The sequence below is a fragment of the Mustela erminea genome, chromosome 4 (assembly GCF_009829155.1).
Source record: "Mustela erminea isolate mMusErm1 chromosome 4, mMusErm1.Pri, whole genome shotgun sequence".
NCBI classification, from domain to species: domain Eukaryota; kingdom Metazoa; phylum Chordata; class Mammalia; order Carnivora; family Mustelidae; genus Mustela; species Mustela erminea.
Genome location: NC_045617.1, coordinates 15,547,833 through 15,568,420, shown reverse-complemented (window position 1 = coordinate 15,568,420; position 20,588 = coordinate 15,547,833). Strand labels below are relative to the sequence as shown.

At 45.8% G+C, this 20,588-nt stretch overlaps 1 protein-coding gene and 1 long non-coding RNA gene across 4 annotated transcripts in view; one reads left to right on the top strand and one right to left on the bottom strand.

The window, feature by feature from the left end:
* Nucleotides 1-20,588, top strand: part of MTHFD1L (methylenetetrahydrofolate dehydrogenase (NADP+ dependent) 1 like) — a 186,457-nt gene that overhangs the window by 117,005 nt on the left and 48,864 nt on the right. For all 3 annotated transcript variants that reach the window (XM_032338740.1, XM_032338743.1, XM_032338741.1), the window contains 3 exons: nucleotides 420-597; nucleotides 14,278-14,385; nucleotides 17,169-17,321. In XM_032338740.1, the coding sequence (XP_032194631.1) occupies nucleotides 420-597; nucleotides 14,278-14,385; nucleotides 17,169-17,321 (439 nt within the window). The remainder of the gene's footprint in view (nucleotides 1-419; nucleotides 598-14,277; nucleotides 14,386-17,168; nucleotides 17,322-20,588) is intronic.
* On the bottom strand, nucleotides 656-7,517 carry LOC116588058. Its single transcript, XR_004284764.1, has 3 exons — nucleotides 7,199-7,517; nucleotides 5,516-5,651; nucleotides 656-984 (listed from the first exon to the last, which is right to left on the bottom strand). It is a non-coding gene; the product is annotated as an uncharacterized LOC116588058 (long non-coding RNA).

Genomic DNA, 20,588 nt, shown 5'->3' with positions numbered 1-20,588 from the left:
GTCTGTTTGTTGGGGTTGGGTTGGGTCGGTTTCATTTTAGCAGAAGTCTCAAATGTTTATGGGAAATGAAATCTATATAGTGAGTTAACCTTTCCTTGGCTCTTATTTATTTATTTATTTATTTAATTCCACCCAGCTTTTCTGTCTGAAAGACTGTGGATGATCAAAGGGTTATGTTATGGAATTTTCTCAATAAAACCCTTAACAACTTGAAATATCTGAGTCCTGTTGGAGAGGCTTTTCTTCCTCCCCTCAATGCTTTCCTTTAAGTCTGATTTATTTAAACACAACGTAACCACTTTTGATGTTGAAAATATATGCAGTGTTAGGGAGCAAAGTTCTGTATAAACGGTTAGTCTTTCTTTAAAAACATCACTAAATGAATACAGATGCAAAACCGCAAACATTTTCATCACCAGGACCGACACCCGCGCCGAGATTGACTTAGTTTGTGAGCTCGCAAGGAGGGCCGGAGCCTTTGATGCGGTCCCCTGCTATCACTGGTCTGTCGGCGGGAAGGGGTCCGTGGAGCTGGCTCGGGCTGTGAGGGACGCCGCCAACAAGGGCAGCCGCTTCCGGTTCCTGTATGACGTTCAGGTAAGCTCAGTGGCTGTGAGACTGGCGTTTCTCCTACCCCCACTGTGCATCAGGCAAGTGCGGAGAATTTGGTAGCATTCATCCTGTTTATTGGCCACAGCAACCCTCCAGATATGGAAGCTGCAGGGGAAGGGGGTTGAGCCACCTGCCCAACACTGGTGGCCAAGGACACAAGCTCTCCTTGCCCCAGGACCTGTGCTCTCAAAGCTCCGCTCTACTCTCCAGGAGCAGGCCTCAGCGAGGAGGGCTTTGGGGAACGGGGTTGGACAGCTAACGCATTCAGGGCTTGGTCTTCTGAGCGACTTCTTAAGGCTTGTGAAATCAGGAGCAGTGTTTTCCTCATCCATTTCTGCCATGGTTCTCGTGTTTCACTGTGGTTTTCTGGAGCTGTATGTATGGTATTTATAATATACGTTTAGTTGTAGAATACACGTGACCTGTCACTCAACGTCTTTGCCGTGTTGGGGTGTACAGCTCAGTAGCGTTAAGTACGTTCACATTGGGGTGCAACCCCCTCCCCCATCTCCAGAGCTCCTTGCAAAGCCTAAACTCTACGCCCGTTAAACCCCAGCCCCCCATTGCCGCGCCCCACCGCCACCCCCACCCTGGTAGCCAGCCTTCCACTTTCTGTCTCTGTGAGTCTGACTGGTCTGTGAATCTCATATAAGTGAAACCATCCAGTTCTTGTCTTTTTCATGATGGGCTTATTCTCCATCTCGGTCCTTTCATGCTGCTGGAAGAAACAGCTCACACAGGGTCGCCAGTGAACAGCAGAAGTTCATTGCACACAGTTTTGGAGGCTGGGACGTCCAAGGTCAAGGCTTGGGCAGGCGTCTGGTGGGGCTGGTTTCCTCTGTCATGCACCGCCGTCTTCTCATTGTATCCTCGGGTGGAAGAGAAGTGGGGTCTCTAGTTTCTGTTTCAGGGGGGCACTAATCCCATTCATGAGGGTTCCGGTCCCATCACCTCGTCACTCTGAAAGTCCCCCATCCTAATTCCATCAACTTAGTTGCCCCCAAAGTCCCCATGTCCCCTAACACTGATCACATTGACAGTCGGTCTTCAGCAGATGAAGGGGGGTGGGGGGCAGGGCGTGCAAACACTCGGTCTCCGTCATTTGCTCAGAGTAATGTCAGGGTTCACCTGTGTTTTTGCACATCCCTGCCATTGTGTGTGTAGGTTACATTTTGTCGATTCACTCACCCATCAGTGGCCATTTTGACTAACTATGCTTCTTGACTTATAAAAAATGCTGCTGTGAACATGTGTATAAAAATATCTCTTTAAGAGTCTGCTTTCAGTCCTTGGGGTCATCCACCCAGAAGTAGAGTTGGTCGATCGGCTAATGCATTTTTAAACAGCTGCGTAAGGAGCCTTCAGTCAGAGGATCTGAACCTCCCAGGACCTCCCTCTGTTCATCTCGGCCCCCGCCTGCACCTCTATTTCAAATTCTTGCAGCTCCGGCTCTGGCTGCTGGATTTGTCCCCATCGACAGCCCGTGACTGTCAGAGCGCTCAGCATTTAAGCCGGTGGCTGCTTCTCCCAGTCCTTCATCCCTCGCACACCCTGTGGGTCTCTCAGATGTCACGGACGCTAACATCACTCCTCCTTCCAGCTCAGATGCATAAACCAACAGCATAGGGGCATGGAGGACAAGCGGCATTATCGACATGCAGAGTCCCGTCATCCAGCAGCTTGACATTAGTCTTCTTGCTAAGCCTCATGCTCCCCGAGGGCTCGCTGGGTGCCAGGCGTGGAGGCACCTCGTGCTTGTTAGCTGCTCTCACCTCGACATCCGTGTTGAGTAGGAACTGGTGGTTTTCACCCCATTTATACATCCAGAAGCTAGAGTCAAAGGATGTTGCCCAACTGCCCAGTGTCCCGTACCCTGAAAGACGCAGAGCTGGGAGTCTCTGGAAGGATGGAGGTGATCATCCTGCTCTGTTTTTCAGAATTCAGCTTGTGTTCGAAAGCGGGGGTCAGGGTGGGGGAACGACTCCTTAACAGGGGGGACCTGCCCACAGAGGAAGGACGGTGGTGACAGGCACAGGATCCGTACAAAGTGAGGGGCGCTGTGGGCATTCCGTAAATGTATGTGAGTGGAGGAATTTCAGGACTGAATCGGGGATGATTAGACCGCAGCAGGTTTACCGTGGAAGGACCATGTCATGAACAAGAGACAGGCGTGTTCTTCTGCGGGGAAGAGGGGTGAGGATCCGTACAGGGAGGAGACCTGGGTTCTACATAAAGAAAAAATGGTCTCGCTGGAAGAAGTTCGTTCTCTGACCCTGAAGAAGGAAGCAGAAGCTAGATGCGCCTGAGCAGTGGGCGTTCCGAGAGGGACCATCCCGTGGGGGCCAGCCGGGATGCTCTGTGCTCCTTCCCAGGGCTTTCTGCCCTGGCGAGTCTGCCTGGTGGTCTGCAGTGCCTGTCCCCGCCCTGGGCCCTCTCACAGAAATCACCATCGGGGCTTCGCTCTCTCTGGCCTGCTCTAGGAGCCTCCGACCATTGCCGACTGATGTGGAACTAGCCCACTCTGAGTGGCAAAGGCAGTTTCTGAATGAAGGATTTCACAAAGTAGGGCTTTTTTTTCTTTTCCTTTTTTTTTTCTTTTCTTTTTTTTTTTTTTTTTAAAGATTTTATTTATTTGACAGAGATCACAGCAGGCAGAGAGAGGAGGAAGCAGCCTCCCCGCTAAGCAGAGAGCCCAGTGCATGGCTTGATCCCAGAACCCTGGGATCATGGCCTGAGCTGAAGGCAGAGGCTTCAACCCACTGAGCCACCCAGGTGCCCCAGTAGGGCTTTTTTAAAGGAAACCTTCCCAAGTCAAAAGAAAGTGGGTTAACAGAAGTATTTCTGAGTTACACTGTCTCACACAGGCACTACCCCAAAAATGAATCCCTTTCCTTTCCAGTATTTTAATTTTCTTTCTGAATTCCCATCTACATGGAGATAATGCTGTTAAAATGTCTGCTTTCCTATAAATAGGGGGGAAATTTATTATACTGTGGACTAAAGTCCTGCATTTGCTAGGATTCTTGCCTATTTGGCAGCATACTCTTCTCCCTTTTCTTATAATACAGAACTTAGATGTGGATCATATAATTATTTATTAGAGAACCAACAGCATCTCAGCATATCACAACAAGAAGAATGATTGCTTCACTGTGTATTGCCTCCCTAAGAGTCGTGTTCCTCACATTGGCAAGAAGATTTTAGATAATAGAAGACCATTTAGAATCTTGTCTAGAAATCAGTATTCCTTGGTGTGCAGTCCGTAACACAGCTCAAACATTTCTTCCCTCGCCATTTCTTATATCGTGTTGGCAAACCTTTACAGACTAACTCATGGTTTTCCTGAAACTCATTCCCCCTCAACAAACCCTTCCGCGCTTGGCAGGTTGATATGTGTGGGCTTGCCCTTACAGGAAAAAAGAAATACTAAAGTACTTTGGACAAATCACCCCACTGCCTTCGCTTCTCAGTGCAGACTGGACTCCTGTGGGCCCTCTGCCATCTCCCCGGACTGTGTTCCTCCAAGAACGCATTCCCTGCAGGCCTGATGGCGTCCTGTTTCTGCCCTGGTTCTGTGTTACTGAAGAAGGTCACCTGAGACCACGTGGAGGCATCTGACATAGCGCAGGAGCACAGGACGTGATGCTTTCGTGTGGAAAGTAGGAATCATCTCAAAGCCCCAGTGGAAGGAGGAACAGCTAGAGAGGAGAAGAAACACTTGACCTCAGAGATACTGTGGGGTGGGCCAACACCCAGGGTGAGAGGCTTGATGGTGAGGAGCCCAGAGTTGAAGCAGGAAACAGGCTATTCTGGCGTGGGGGGCTTCCATGCTGAACTTGACAGAAAATGGAGTTAAGCAACCACTGTTCTTCAGACAACATTTCTGAACATCTTTTATCAGAGTAGCTTCTTTCTTTTTTTTTTTTTTAAGATTTTACCTTTAGGGGCGCCTGCGTAGCTCAGTCGGGTAAGCATTTGCCTTCGGCTTAGGTCATGATCCCAGGGATTCTGGGATCGAGTCCCGCATCAGGCTCCCTGCTTAGCGGGGGGGTGTGCTTCTCCCTCTCCCTCTGCCCCTCCCCACCGCCACCCCCCACTAGTGCTCACTCTCTCTCAAAAAGGATAAAGTATTTTATTTTTAGATAATCTGCACCTCCAATGCAGGGCTTTAATACACAACCCCAAGATTAAGAAGTGCCCCCAGAGTCACCTCTAATTCAAGAGTAGAAAACTTTTTTTTTTTTTAAGTAGGCAACTTTTGATTATAGAACTGGGGGAAGCTGGTGATAAATTCTGAAAATAACTTTTTGAAACAGGGAATAAGAAGGGCACCTGGCTGGCTCAGTCAGTGGAGCGTGCAACTCTTGATCTCAGGAGTTGTGGGTTTGAGCCCCACGTTGGATGTAGAGATTACTTAAAAATAATTTTTTTAAATTTTTAATAAAAAATAAAACGGGAGTGCCTGGGTGGCTCAGTGGGTTAAAGCCTCTGCCTTCGGCTCAGGTCATGTCCTGGGATCGAGCCCTGCATTGGGCTTTCTGCTCAGCAGGGAGCCTGCTTCCCCTTCTCTCTCTGCCTGCCTGTCTGCCTGCTTGTGATCTCTGTCTGTCAAATAAACAAATAAAATCTAAAAAAATAAACTAATAAAACAGGGAATAAGATGCAGTGGCCTAATTGCTTAAAGGAAATGTATCTGGTGAGAATAAGTATGTTTAAATTTAAGTTCCTAAGGTTTCCTTACGACCCTTTGGGATGATCACACTCCCCCAGAAGTCATTTTCTCTGTAACTTTCCCTTTTGTAGTGGGACTTTTGACAGTTAAATCTTTATCATTGACCCATATAATCGCTCCATTCCCACAAGCACATAGGAAAATAGTAGCAGAAAGAAAAATGAATCTTACGGTTTATTAGCGTTCAGATCCCTGTTCTGTGCCTTATTCCAAGCACATCTCATCCAGTGCCTTGGGGTGTGTGGGCTCAACTCCATGTTTCAAATGCCTGGAGAAGGTGAGGGACTTGCCCCGAAACAAATGGACACTTGATGGAAGGAAAAACATATTATAGTTAAAAGAAGAAAGGAGGTCATGGAGAATTAAGTTTAAATCTTGCCTGGGCCTCCTGTGGTGGGTATTGATTTGAGCAAGCTGACTCCTCCCCCTGAGCCTCAGCCTCTTTATCTAGAAAACCCTGTCGGTTACTGACACCAACGGCTCCAAGTGGCTGTGAGGACCAAATGGAAAGCCTCAGAGTAGAATGCAGGAACATAAGAAGTAGGCAGTCCAGGTTAGCGGTCCCTCTCTCTTCACATCCACTTCCGGAGAAAACTTCCTGAATTGACCTTCAGGAATTGTCTTGTAGGGGCGCCTGGGTGGCTCCGTGGGTTAAAGCCTCTGCCTTTGGGATCAAGCCCCACATCGGGCTCTCTGCTCCATAGGGAGCCTGCTCCCCCGGCCCCCGCCTGCCTCTCTGCCTAATTGTGATCTCTGTCAGTCAAATAAATCAATAAAACCTTAAAAAAAAAAATTGTCTTGTAACGCAGGTGACTGTGTTAGCCTCTAGAATTGGTTTCCTGGTCACGTGGGTTGAAACCAGGAATTAGAAGCCAAGTTTCCTCTTGTACCGAGAAATGAAAGGCACCAAATTAAAGGAAGATGACCAGCGTTCTCTCTGCATTAGGACTGAGAGCCATTAGTGGTGGAGTAAAAAGTCAGTCACTTGTACAAAGGCTCTGGGGCCCGGAAAGTCAGCTTTCAAATCCGACTGTGACTCGTGTTTGTGAAATCAGGAGTGAATGTTGAAAATCATCTTCATATCCTTCCTCTAACTTTGACAGTGAGAGAGGATAGTGTTTGTTTTTATTAAAAGGTCTTTCCTGTGCTTTGTGTGAAGCCACTCTCTTGATCGCAGCGGGGACTGGACAGAGGGAGATCAAAACAGACCAGCCCCGCCAGGAGAGAGGACTGAGCCCAGGGCGGCCAGCGTCCCTGATCTCTGAGTGTGTTTGGGGGACTTTGCTCTCCTGCGGATCTGTTTGAGGCAGGGGGCTTCGGGGGCGGTATTTAGGTTGGCTGTTGAGGAATTTTTTTCTGTTTCTTTATGATGCAAACTGAAACATGCGTCAGTTCTTATGGTGGTTTTGTGAGCTCTCTTTCAATCGGCCTACAGGCATTTGCAACTAGAGTCTCAAATTTGAAATAAATAAATAAAGATAAGTATAAATACTTCTATATGTGTACATAGAATTTTTTAAATTGTGGTACAAATATATATAATGTGAGATTTCCCCCTTTTAACCATTTTCTAAACATACAGTTCTGGGGCATTAAGTGCACTCACATTGTATATATAGTTCTAATTGATGGGATATTAAAACTGAAAATGATATGTATGTTCTGTATGTCTTCTATATTTCCCAGTAATTGGGAAAAAAGAAGGAAAAAACCACTGTTGGGGAGAAGGGATGTGCTGTTTGTCTGTTTGTTTGTTTGTCTGTTTGGGGTTTTTGCCCTGGTCCTTGTACCATTATCTCCCCCTCTCAGGCCTCTTGACCTGCTTTGGCTCCTTCCTCCCTTTCTCAGACTTACCCTCGGCAGGCCTGCTCCCACTGACATGTTCAGCTCTCTCCCCTTGCTGTGCAACAGAATGTTTGGAGTGTTCTGTAGAAAGCGGCCCCTTCTATTTTCCAGACAGTTCGGCATCTCATTCAGAAATCCTACACTCTCTTGCGTTCTGCTTTCTATTAGGATCGAGCAGCGGTCTTTGAACCCAGGCTGCTTCAAGCCCATCGTCAGCCTCTTGTCCCTGGCGTCCTTTCCACGACTCAGCTGCAAATTCCCCCATGGCCTCCCCTTAACCAGACCACCCCTTTCTGCTGACACCCCTCAGATCTCCGTCAAACTAAGGTTGCGTTTCAGCCCTGGCTTCTCTGTTTCCTGTCAGATCTCCTCTGGCCTGCAGCGTCTCACGTACCCCGTCAGCCCACGGGCTGCCTCACTCATCGGTACCTGGTAGCTTTCATCAGACCAGAGCCTGTGGTTAGAACCATCCCGGCTTCCTCAAGGCATCCTGCTCCGCCCCACGTGGTTCCAGCAGAGCACGTCCCAGCTTTGTTGCCTGGAGGCTAGAAATAGCACCTGATGGGAAAGGAAGGGTGGCTTCTATCTCTTTCAGCTGGGCATTCCACAAGGATTCCTGTAATTTCATTTAAATGCTCTCTTCTAACATGAAACGTGACACGTCACTAAGATCGAAGTTTCCAGAAATGCATTCTTGGCTCTAAAATCACAGGCCGATTAAGAAAGGCTCAGGGATTGTACGATGGCCTGTCAGTGTCCCTCCACATGTTAGCCAGCCATATTCTGCCACCACTATATCTGTTCCCTGGACATTCAGACGTAAATTTAGGTGACAGGATCCATCTCCACTTAAGGAATGTTACTTGATATTATCACAGATAGTATCCTTAAAGGTACCACATACAACATACCACCTCAAAAGAGATACCTACTCTAGGATTTTTTAGGAAAAACAACATATGGACTTTCAGTCACTCCAGTATTAGAGAGTTTGGGGACTTGTTTAGTAATCATTCTTTATCAAAAAAATGATTTCTGTTTCCTTTCATCGTAAGTACAGTTGACCCTCGAACAACGCAGGTTTGAACCTTCTGGCTCCACTCATGCGGATCTTTTCCAGTAAATACAGCAGAGTTCTGTAAATGTATTTTCTTCTTTTCTTTCTTTAAAGATTTTTTTATTTATTTGACAGAGAGAGAGACAGCGAGAGAGGGAACACAAGAAGGGGAGTGGGGGAGGGAGAAGCAGGCTTCCCACCGAGCAGGGAGCCCGATGCAGGGTTCGATCCCAGGCCCCTAGGATCATGACCTGAGCCAAAGGCAGACGCTTAATGACTGAGCCACCCAGGCGCCCCTGTATTTTCTTCTTAGGATTTTCTTAATAACATTGTCTCTTCTCTAGCTTACTTTGTTGTAAGAATACAGTGTGTAACACACGGAACCTAGACAATACATGTTAATCAGCTATTTTATGGACTAAGCTTCTGGTCATCAGTAAGCAATTAGTCATTAAGTTTGGGGGAAGGGGCAGGAGTCAAAAGTTATTAATGGGTTTTTGACTGTGGGACGAGGGCGATTAGTGTCCCAATTCTCACCGTGCTCAAAGGTCACCTGTATTGTCCTGTGCCCTTCAGTGAGATTTTTACACCCAGAGTTTTTTTCTTTGGAAGCACATCTCCAGGAGATCCAAGAGGGAAATTCTGACTCCTGCTGAACAGCCAAGAAAAAGAGACACTTGTAAAAACAAGGGCTCCTTGCATGTGCAAATAGAACCAAAACCACACCTTGCATTCATTTGTACTAGTCTCCTAACACGTTAAGGTTTATAAGCAAGGTTTGCGGAAAGAGAACCAACACATGTGCCATAAAATCACCGTGTGTGTTAGTTGGCAAAGCCACATGCTCAGACCCCCATCCTCACTTGGGTCACAATCACCTGTTTCTGATGTCCCTTTCTTGGCATTGCTGTTCCATTCTGAGAATATACGGATCACCCATGTGGATTCTTCAGGGTCATGGTTTGACACAGACAGATAGAGACTGTTTGGTGATGGACATTTTCTCCGTTCCTGGACCCCAGCTATATCCACCACACACCCCGTTTGCCTTAGGAGAACGAAGTTCCTCCGGGAGTCTTCTGGGCTAACCTGTCCCCCTGATCCAAGGAGCCAGCCGGGACAGCTGCTCAATGAGCCGACTCACGGATGGCGGCATGTACACCTTTAGTAGCTCAGACGTGCTGGTTTTCAGCCAGGGACAAGCTTTCTCGAAGACACAGGGGTCTGCTCTCAGTACAAGCACTGCTCCCGTGACACCGAGGTCTGTTGCAAGGAGCCCCTGATACCTCGTGTGCGCTCAGGGTAACTGAACATCGATGGTTTCACATTACACTCTCATTCGAAGTACCAGAAAGGCTGTTGACTTGTAGATCATTTAAAATTCATGCCTCATTTAAAATACAAAATACGGGGGTGCCTGGGTGACTCAGTAGGTTAAAGCCTCTGCCTTCAGCTCAGGTCATGATCCCAGCGTCCTGGGATCGAGCCCCACATCGGGCTCTCTGCTCAGCAGGGAGCCTGCTTCCCCCTCTCCTCTGAGGGCCTCGCTCTGTCTGGCAAATAAATAAATAGATCTCTGTCTGTCAAATAAATAAATAAAATCTTCCAAAAAAAATACAAAATATGAATTGACATAATTACTATGAGTCCAGAGATTTCTGTTCAGCCAACACATTTATTCATTGATCCTTCTCTTTCAACATACTGTGGGCTTTTGGAATACATTTTGCTGGTATCACAGCATAGGATCACTTAATTTTTAAGTTTTTACTTAAATTCCAGGTGGTTAATAGACAGTGTAATATTAGTTTCAGATGTGTTCAGTGATCAGCCCTTCTGTACAACATCCCGTGCTCGTCACGACAAATGCGCTCCTTAATCCCCAGGATCGCTTAACATACAAATTCCGGTCTATGGCCTTGGTAAAACAATAGAACATTCCATGTGGCTCCAGAAGAAACAACAATATGTTCCAGTCCTTCAACAGTCGTGGGCTTAAGAAACTCTAGAGTTTTGATAGAGTATTTATTGCTTAGCGATTTCATGGGTCTTCTAGAGACCCTCTGGGCTGCTGACTTTAGAACTTGACCTCCAAGTAAAATGAGACGCCACTATATTGTAATACCTTCACACTTCATTTCCTTTGATTCTAGAAGCTTCATTTTTAACTCTTGTTTTAAATTTTTTTCTATTTTAGCTTTGTTCGATTTCACTTTCTTTTTGTGCATATTCTTCTCATGAAAAAACATTTTAAACATTTTTAAAACATTTTCTGGAATTTGTAGACCAGTTTTATTTCACTAAAATATAGGTTTTCAGTAATTTAATAGAGGCATCTAGGTGGCTTGGTCAGTTAAGTGTCTGCCTGCAGCTCAGGTCATGATCTCAGGGTCCTGGGATCGAGTCCCATGGTTGGGGGGAGGGGTCCCTGCTCAGCAGGAAATCTGCTTCTCCCTCTCCCCTCACTCCTCCCCCCAACTCATGCTCTTGCTCACTTTCTCTCTCTCAGATAAAGAGATAAAATCTTTAAAAATAATAATTTAATAATTCTAGCCAGTCTCCTAGACTTAAGAAAGATATGCTGTCTAACTTTGACCAACTCCGCTTCTATGAGCCAGGCTCCCCATAGCTACAAAATGAATATAATGAAGCGTGAGGTCACTACATGCTCCAAGTCCATGTCACTCAGCTGTTTTACAGTGTACCTACTCAGCAGGAGGTTGGCAGCAATATAACAATTGGTCAGAGTTATTTACCAGATCTGTGCTGTCCAGTGCCGTAGCGACTGGTTATAGGTGGTTATTTAAATTAACTAAAATTAAGAATTTATGACCTCGGTGGCACTTGTCACATTTCAACTGTTTAGTAGCTGCACAGGGCTGCAAGCTACTAGACCTGAGAAGCATGTATATAGAGCATTCTCACCATCATGGGGGCGCCTGGTGACTCAGTCGGTTAAGCTGCGGCCTTTGGCTCAGGTCATGATCCCAGGGTCCTGGGATCGAGTCCTGCATCAGGCTCCTTGCTTCTCCCTCTCCCTCTGCTGCTCCCCCTGCTCATTCTTTCTCTCTCTGTCTCAAATAAAAATTTTTTAAAAAGAGAACAATCCCACCATCACAGAAAGTTGCCATCAGACACCTCTGTTCCAGAGTGTTTCCATTTCTTAAATATACATTCAAGAGGTCTGGGAGGGAATAAATGTACAATATATTCAGAGTTATGATCTTGGTGAAGATGAAGATTTAACATGACATTAGTTCAAAAATGATCAAAGATACTAGCATCGACACGAGACTTTGTGAAGGGGCTTATTAACATGTTAAGCAATTGTGCATAGTACACAAAGAACAGTCCTATTTCCAGAAGACGCCGTGTGCCTTTCCCTTAGTGTAGAGTAACCTTTCCTTTCACTGCTTCTTAAAACCTCTCCTGTCCTTCAGGTGTGACTCGACTACCTCTGTGCATGTCAGCAGCTCTTGCTGATTTCCCTGCCGTCCCCTGTGCCGCAGCATCTTCTGTCTTTCATGGTAGTGTTTATGCAGAGCTTTATCACACACACTCTTCAGTCACAATTATGTGATGTGTCTTTGTCCCCGCCGCGTCCGAAGTACATTGTTTCAGAAGTGCCCAAAGTCCTTCGCCTGTTGTAACACCTTGAAAGCGCTTGAAGTCAATGTACGTTAGCCATTCGGCAGAGGTTTGTGGAACGCCTGCTGCACGCAGGTCACTCTCCTAGACCTTAGGGATGGGAGGCCAAACGATGTGGTGAACGAAGAAGTTGGTAAATACTTACAGTCAGGGAAAGCCAGGAGTGATTAATGCATGGGCATTCATGATTTATTTTACCACTTTGTTTGCTTTCTTAAAACTGCCATTTAGAACAAAGCAGGATAAGTGAATATCATGTTCAGATCAAGATCATTAGGGTGAGCTTGGCTCTTCTTTTTTTCTTTAATGATTGCACCTCCCCCCTAAAGTGAGCAGAGGCACAGCAGGAAGTCCCTTGCCTACGGACATAATATAAATATGTCGTATGCGATGGGAGCTGCCTTATCAGGGCATTTTTTAATTTTTATATTAAAAACAAAAGATATATTAACCAAGATCATCTTTTTATTTATATTCACTTGTACGCGTGAGTGAAAAAGAAGAATTGCAGTAGCAGTCTGGGAAGGGTTTTGGTCTTGGAATGTCTAGTTGTGTCCACTGATCACTTGATTTATCCAGCACGGGGCTGCAGGACGTACACCGGGCAGTGGGGGGTGCATCCTCTTAGACTCACGATGGACAGCAGTGCGCCTGCCAGAGCTCTCAGGGGAGCACCCTCATCTTCTCCAGGCAGAGCAAGACTGGGGGCAGGGCATCAAAAGTCTGGAATGACAGGCGGCAGATACAAGTACTTGTTGGGAAGCACAGAGGTCTGGCATCTGAAGGTGAGGAGGAGAAACAAACCACCCAACCAGGATTCATGCAGCCGGTGCTTTTCTGCTCTTCTACACCTTGTGTTTGGGTCATCTGTCATGTTTGGGTGGCGGCAACTTTCCTCTGGGAATTTTAAAAAACGTAATTACACAGCTCACAAAGTCAGTCTGGCACCTGCTCGAAATTCCCCAAATACTTTCAAATAAACATTAGTCATAGACGAAAAATGTGTATTTCTGAATGCCCAAAAGAATTGGAAGTTGGTGTCAAGGAGGTATTTGTCCTTGTGCTCATCACAGCGTCATTCCCAGCAGTGAAAAGGTAGGGACAACACAAGTGCCCAGTGGTGGATGAATGGATAAGAAAAAATATGGTGGATGCGTACAATGGAATAGGAAGGAAATTCAGACACAGGCCACCACGTGGATGAACCTTGAATTTCATGCTCACTGAAATAACCCAAATGCAAAAGGACAAATGTTGTCTGATTCCCCTTGTATGAGGTCGCCGGCATAGCCAAATTCAGAGAGATGGAAGGTAGATAAGCGGTCTCCAGGAGCTGAGGGCAGGGAACTAGTCAAGTTTGTGTTTCATGGGCAGCGTTTTGGAGAAGGCCATGGAAGATTTCTGCCCCTTGGTTGATATTCATTCCACCAGCGGGCACTTGGTCCAATAGCTGTTCGCAAACAGTAAATCCACTAACTGTGTGACGCCTCTGTATGTTCTCTGCACAGTGAAATTATGAATGCTTTTGTCAAGTGATTTGCATAAATAAGAGTCACTTTATCTCTGGCAAATCCCTTTCCGAATGAACCACTGTTGTTTCTCCAGATCATTTGCAGTATTTTACCAGCTCTCTGTATCCGGGCTTCTGGTCCAGCATTATGGAAGGCTGTTTCTTTCTACCCCATACACTCATTTGCCCATATCTAGCCTTCTTGGATTCTTTCCCAGCCTCCATGATTTCTCATAATTTGCTAAAGTGACACTAGGTCCAACCTTTGAATTCCCATTAAAGTCATCACATCCACATTTAACATCAGCCCATTCCAGGGCACCTGGGTGGCTCAGTCGGTTAAGTATCTGACTCTTGATTTCAGCTCAGGTCATGACCTCAGGGTCATGAGTTTGAACCCAGCATCATGCTCTGTAGAGTCTGCTTGAGATTCTCTCTCTCCCACACCGCCGCCCCGGCTCCTGCTCTTTGCGCTCTCTCTCTCTCTCTAAATAAATAAATAAAATCTTAAAAAAACATATATCAGCCCATTCCTACTCACAAAAAAATATACTTAAACACCAGCATTTAAGTATTTATTTACGAGGCTCCTATTTGTAAAACTATAGTATAAGGTACATTTAAAAAAAAAAACAATGCAATAGATAAAAATGATTAACTAGATAAGCAGCTTTTGGGTTAAGTGAACATCTAAAGCTTCTTGATATTTCTTCATACTTTAAGGTCGATAGAGGAAAGAGTATTTGCTTCCAGGGTTATTGAGGACAAAATCTGGTAGGAAATTTTAATGACTGCAGAAAAGCTCATTAAGCTTTCCCTCAATTCTTTAACCAGATTAACATTAACAGTTTGTTGTCATTTGTGTTTCTGCAGCTTCCAATTGTAGAAAAGATAAGAACCATTGCGCAGACTGTGTACGGAGCCAAAGATATCGAACTGTCTCCTGAGGCACAATCCAAAATAGATCGTTACACGCAACAGGTAAAAGTTATACTTCAGGGGGGAAAAAATTCTCCTCGGACTCTTAAAATACTCACCTTCGGGGCACCTGGGGGGCTCAGTGGGTTAAAGCCTCTGCCTTCGGCTCAGGTCTTTTCTCAGGGTCCTGGGATCGAGTCCCGCATCGGGCTTTCTGCTCAAGGGGGAGTCTGCTTCTCCCTCTGTCTCTGCCTGCCTCTCTGCCTACTTGTGATCTCTGTCTGTCAAATAAATAAAATTTAAAAAAAAATAAAAATACTCACCTTGATGTGAGGACTGTTAAAAGTCTCACCAGCTGAATGTGGCTTAATTTCCTTGGTCTACAAAAATTGAATTAACATCCTTGGGTAGTTTGTTGACTATAAATAGAATGTGATGGAGAGGGCATGTGCCCTCTGATGGATACATCATTGACTTATATGGTTACGAAGTGTCTGATATGGGTGGGGTCGTATCTGTGACATGTGATTGGTGGTTAGTCCTTCCTGCTCAGCCAGAAACATTGAACTTCTTAGATGTGTGGCTGTGGCGTCAGGTCTGGATGACCTGTAGTGCTTCCTCTTCATTGCAGGGCTCTTACTGCCTTAAAAATGTTAACACAGTGCGAGGGAAGGCAAGTCATCGTGCAGCATTTAAAGATGGGGGTGTTCAGTGTTCCTTTTTTTATGCAAGTGTTTCATGGCTTGGTGTTGAGATAGTTCACCCAAGGTGAAGGTTTGGTCATCTTTCTACCTCTAGAGAGTGACAGAGGCAAATCGGCAAGCAGCTTCAAGATGACCGGGTCTCAGCAGCCTGAGTCTGGTCCAAAAATGAACCTGTTTCAGGAACTACATCCACTCCAGCTTGTTCAGCTACCCCCACTGGAGCGACCGCAAGCCCCAAATGCCCCCTCCGGTTTGCCACAATAGGATAGAAATCAAAGCACTTCCAAGGGCTTCATTAGGCGTAGCACTGATCTACTTTTTAAAATTCCCAACTCCTAAGTCCTGTTTGTAAATCATATTTGATAGTATGTTAAATACTACCAGTGCTGGCCAGCATATTCTCCCAGGTTTGGTAAAATGGTCAGCAACTTGTTTTTTCTTAGAATTTTCCACGTATGCCCTCAGCTTGTGCTTTTAAAAAAGAAATAATTCCCTTGGGCAACTCAGTCAGTTACGTGTCCCACTCTTGATTTTAGCTCAGGTCATGATCTCAGGGTCATGGGGTCAAGCTCTGCATCAGGCTGCACGGTCAGTGAGGGGTCTGCTTAAAATTCTCTCCTTCTCTGACTGCCACTCCCCCTGCATGCACATGTGCGTGCTCTCTCTCTCTCTCTCTCTCAAATAAAGAAATAAATCTTTACAAAATAAATAATTACCCAGAGTTGTTCTAAACACTGGTTCAGTCCACAGTGAAACTGCACTTGTGTGGTAATGAAATGAGTAAAGTAAGGTCCTTGTTATGAGTCTTTTTTTTCCATGAGTTTTAAATAATATTTAAGGACTATTATTTATTCTAACATTAGTTTATTCCCTTTTATTTTTAGTCTTAAAAAACTTCTATGTGAACTAATATGGTGCTAGTATATACCATACTGGTTTTTTCTTTTTTTTAAAATATCTGTACTGGGGGCGCCTGGGTGGCTCAGTGGGTTAAGCCGCTGCCTTCGGCTCAGGTCATGGTCTCGGGGTCCTGGGATCGAGTCCCGCATCGGGTTCTCTGCTCCGCGGGGAGCCTGCTTCCTCCTCTCTCTCTCTGCCTGCCTCTCTGCCTACTGGTGATCTCTATGTGTCAAATGAATGAATAAAATCTTTAAAAAAAAAAAAAAATCTGTACTGGCAAAATACTAAATTGGAAACCTACATCAATTCGAATTATTTCAGTCGTTGAGTGATCTCTGAAGCGCACAATTCCTGCCCCCGTTTCTGTGGAGCAGCTGTGATTGTCCCCCAGCAGAATTCTGATCATGAGATGAGAGGGTGCCAGCATTCCAAAAAAAGAATAGCCCCATCCCCCAAATGAAAATATCCTAAAATCGTCCAAATACTTTTAAACTGAATCATAAGAAAGTCTGCATGTGTTACCTCTGAAGACTGTGTTCCTTTTATCCCTGTCTACTGAGGGAATATTCCTTAAAAGTTATGTGTCCAGAGTGTGGTTGCCGTTAATTAACAAAATCTCTAAAGGGACACTATGTCCCCTTTAATCGGAACCAGGCTGCGAGGACACTGTCCTTTTTGTGAGACCCACATGTGACTTCCTGCCCTTTCACCTTTGGAACTCTGGGTCAGGCATCGCCTTTGGTCCTTAAAAATAAGAGGCTTAAAAAGTGACCTCATCTTTGTTCATATAATGTAACCACAGATCAAATAGCCATGATTCATAAACCAACACAAAGGGACCCTTTGCTTCGTGGCGGCTTCCAAAAATGAGTGAACAACGTGACTGAGAGCCTCATTATGGGCCTTTCTCCAGATTACCTTGCTGAGCCCCGGATATTAATATCCGTGGAAATAGTTTCGACAGCTGCTGTTGCTTCTACTTTGCCTGAAAATAGCCATACTTTCTCCCAAACACACACGTCATTCCACCTTCCTTAAGGAGAATTCTCCAAAATAAATGATAGACACCCTCAACCACGGGACGGTCACGTGGAGGTGAGGGTTCGTCCCATCTCGGTGCTCAGCGAACCAGCACCCAGCCCGTGCCTGAGCTGAGCCTCAGGGACGGCGTGTGCTGCAAGTCGAACACATGGAGGAGATTGGTTTGCACTCAGTGAACACGTTTCCTTTCCTTTCTCACAGGGATTTGGAAATTTGCCCATCTGCATGGCCAAGACCCACCTTTCTCTGTCTCACCAGCCTGATAAGAAAGGCGTACCCAGAGATTTCATTTTGCCCATCAGTGATGTCCGGGCCAGCATTGGCGCGGGGTTCATCTACCCTTTGGTTGGAACGGTGAGTGACGTTCTCCAAAAGCCTTCCCCAGGCTGTGTTGTGCGATGCCTTAAATCCTTATGTTCTGCCTACACTTAGCAAATCAGGTGTTGGGACGTCATAGTATTTGCTATTTTTCTAAATGTTCTCTGCCGCCATATAAAACTCCTCTAGCGTCATGGTTTGGGTTTTTCTTTTTCTTTTTTTTTTTTTTTAAGATCAGGTGTTCGGGATCTCTTGAGTCATAAAACTGATTCCCCTCATAGAACTCGGAAGAGAATAACTTGGTATAATTCAGCCTGATATTTAAACAGTGGCGTGGCTTAGTCTAGTGTCTCTGGACCTTTTTCACTTTATTATACTCAAAATGATAAGATTTTACTCTGGTCAGAAAAATGGAGGTGACTGCTCACTTCAGACACCTCCCAAGGCTGGGAAAATCACCGGTCACCGTCTGCCTTCCTCCGCAGCACATTAAGTGGGACGCTCTGCCTTAGAAAATGAGCGAGTTCAATGAGTTTTCATTTTTAACAGTGTGGTGGGATTGCATTGGTATAGGATGATGATTATGTTATTTCAGTTTTTTAATGGATGGAAGGGAGAAACCAAACATGGGAAAATTTATCAAAGCACTTAAAATCGATGATGTTGGGTTTCATACATAAAATGCTGCATTATGGCCACACCTTACCTTCCACTGGTAACCATCAATGGCCAAAATCCAACTTCTCATTCTTGGAGTGCTCCTGGATTAGATTTAGAGCAAAAACATTCTAAGTCATGAAGATCCTTACTGTCATTGTCACAGATCGATCCAAGTCCAAGCAGGAAACATGAGAACAATGTTAATAAGCCGTGTGGCTCTGTTGTGGTGTAACTAAGCAATGGGTAAACAAAAGTACAGAAAATGTACAGAATTTTTGCCTTGATGTTTACATATCTAATATTGGGCAAAATGTTTTCAGTAAGCATTTCTGGAATTCTTCATTACATCTGAGGCGTGGAGATGCCAAGAGGCATGTGAGGAGCACAGGTTTGCCCCCCACAGAGGCATCTAGAAAGTGTGGTATTGGCATTTCGAACGCACTCCACACAGGAGCAGCAAAAGCAGCTTCCGACTGAGGAGGGAGAGGAGGGTGTGTTTCCACTCCCTCGAAGGGAGTCGAGAACACTTCATAAAAGCCTCAACCTCTGACCTAGAGAAACACTGAATTTCAACTCAAGGGCACCAAAGTACACGCCAGACCCAGAGAAGTCCGGTGTGGCTGGGGTAGGAGAGGTCAGGGAGGCTGAGAAATGTTGGGACAGCAGGACAGGGCCAAGCTGTTCCAGAGCTTGATTACCATCCATGGGCACTTGGGTTTTTTCCTGTGCACACTGCGGAGTCACTGTTGGACGGTTTCTGGTGTTTGTTTTGGGATTTTGTATTTTTTTTATAAGAAGAAGAAAGTGATCTGATTTTTATGTTAGAAAAAGAGCCCTAGCAGCTGATGGACCATGTTCAGAGGACTGAGAGCCAGAACCAGGGAAATACCAGTTGAAGCCAGAGTTCATCCAAGTCAACACTGGGATCATGGAAGCTAATACAGTGAGAGAGGCGACTTCAAGACACATGTAAGGGTAGCCACCTACACATGGGGCCGTGGGACGGGACACTTGTAGCTTGCCTGGGATGATGGTGCCGTCACTCCTGGAAGGAACATGGCAGGAGGCAGATGGACAGAGCCGGAACTAAGTCTGGCTTGGATGTGGAGAACTGCGAGGGCTCATGGGATATATAAAGTGGTGATGGTTCTGTTAGAAATACAGACACAATGCACAACCCTCAGAGGAAAGCAATAGGAAGGAAGGCCTTGAGAGTCATAAGAGCGTAGATGAAGGCAGATGTTGAACAGGGGAGAAGCAAGGATAAGCAAGACAGAAACGAGACGAGGGTGATGGACAATACTCTAAAAATGTCTACATTTACAGAGCCCTCCGAGGAGTGTGGGAGGCCCCGTCGAAGGTCTAGTGGGGAGACCAGGGAATCCCACAGGAGTCTGTGGGAGGTGTAGTAACGGTGTTGGTACAGGGAGAGGGGTTGAAATTTTATGGGTGTTGAATGACGTTCCAGAAGGGAGGAGGGGCATGACTATAGATGGGCACAAGGGAATTTTCTGGGGTGATAGAAATACTCTATTTTGATTATTTTGATTGTAGTGATAGTTCCATGACTATATACCGTTGTCAAAACTCACAGACCTACACACCTAAAAAGGATGGATTTTATTGAGTATAATTTAATTATACCTCAGTTAACAAAAATGGATAGTGAGAAGAGCTTGCCTTTATGTTGCTTAGAGGGGGCTCAGTGATTGCAACTCCTTAGTGCTGAAAGTCTCCTGAGCTTTGGTCAGTGAAGGCCTTTGCTTAGGAATGAGAGCGCAGCCCAGAGAGACTGGAAGACCAAGAGACAGGGGGCCGTGCGTGGGGAGGGGCGTGCAGAACTGAGGAGAAAATCAGCCTCCTTCCAAATCTATCCTGTCTTGCTCTATACCCCACAGATTGAGAACCCCACAGTAGCTCACCCAACAAATTCATTCATTCATTCATTTACTCATTCCTTCATTCATCCAACTGCCTACAGCAGTTGTGCTCAGCACTTTGGGAACTCCCCAAGTAAAGAAGCCTTCCACTTCAGGCAGCCTACAGCTAGTAGAAGTAGATGGAACTGAATTAGAAAGAAAATGGTTTGGTATAAAAATTAGGAACAAGCTGGGGCGCCCGGGTGGCTCCGTGGGTTAAAGCGTCTGCCTTCAGCTCAGGTCATGGTCTCAGGGTCCTGGGATCGAGCCCCGGCTCTCTGCTCAGCAGGGAGCCTGCTTCCGTCCCTCTCTCTCTGCCTGTTTCTTTGCCTGCTTGTGATCTCTCTCTCTCTCTCTGTCAAATAAATAAAATCTTTAAAAAAAAATTAGGAACCATTAATTAATAACCTTAATAGCTCTGAGCGTTTAATAGTCATTAACTAAAAATCATCATATAATTTACAGTCCTCTGGTCACTAAACAAACGCATGCCGTGGGTCCTCTCCCATCGCAACACTACCGCATCCGCGGCTGTGAGAGCCGTTCTGGGACATCGGAGTTCTAGAGCTACCACTGTTGCCCGAGTAGGGCACTGAACGCAGGAAAACGGTGTGGATTCGTCCCTGGGGGTTGGCCGTGGGCGCACGGGGTGTCCCGAAGAGAGCCCTCTGCCACCGTGTGGCGCCCCCGCCTCAGGGCAAGTCCAGGAACATCAGGGAGACAA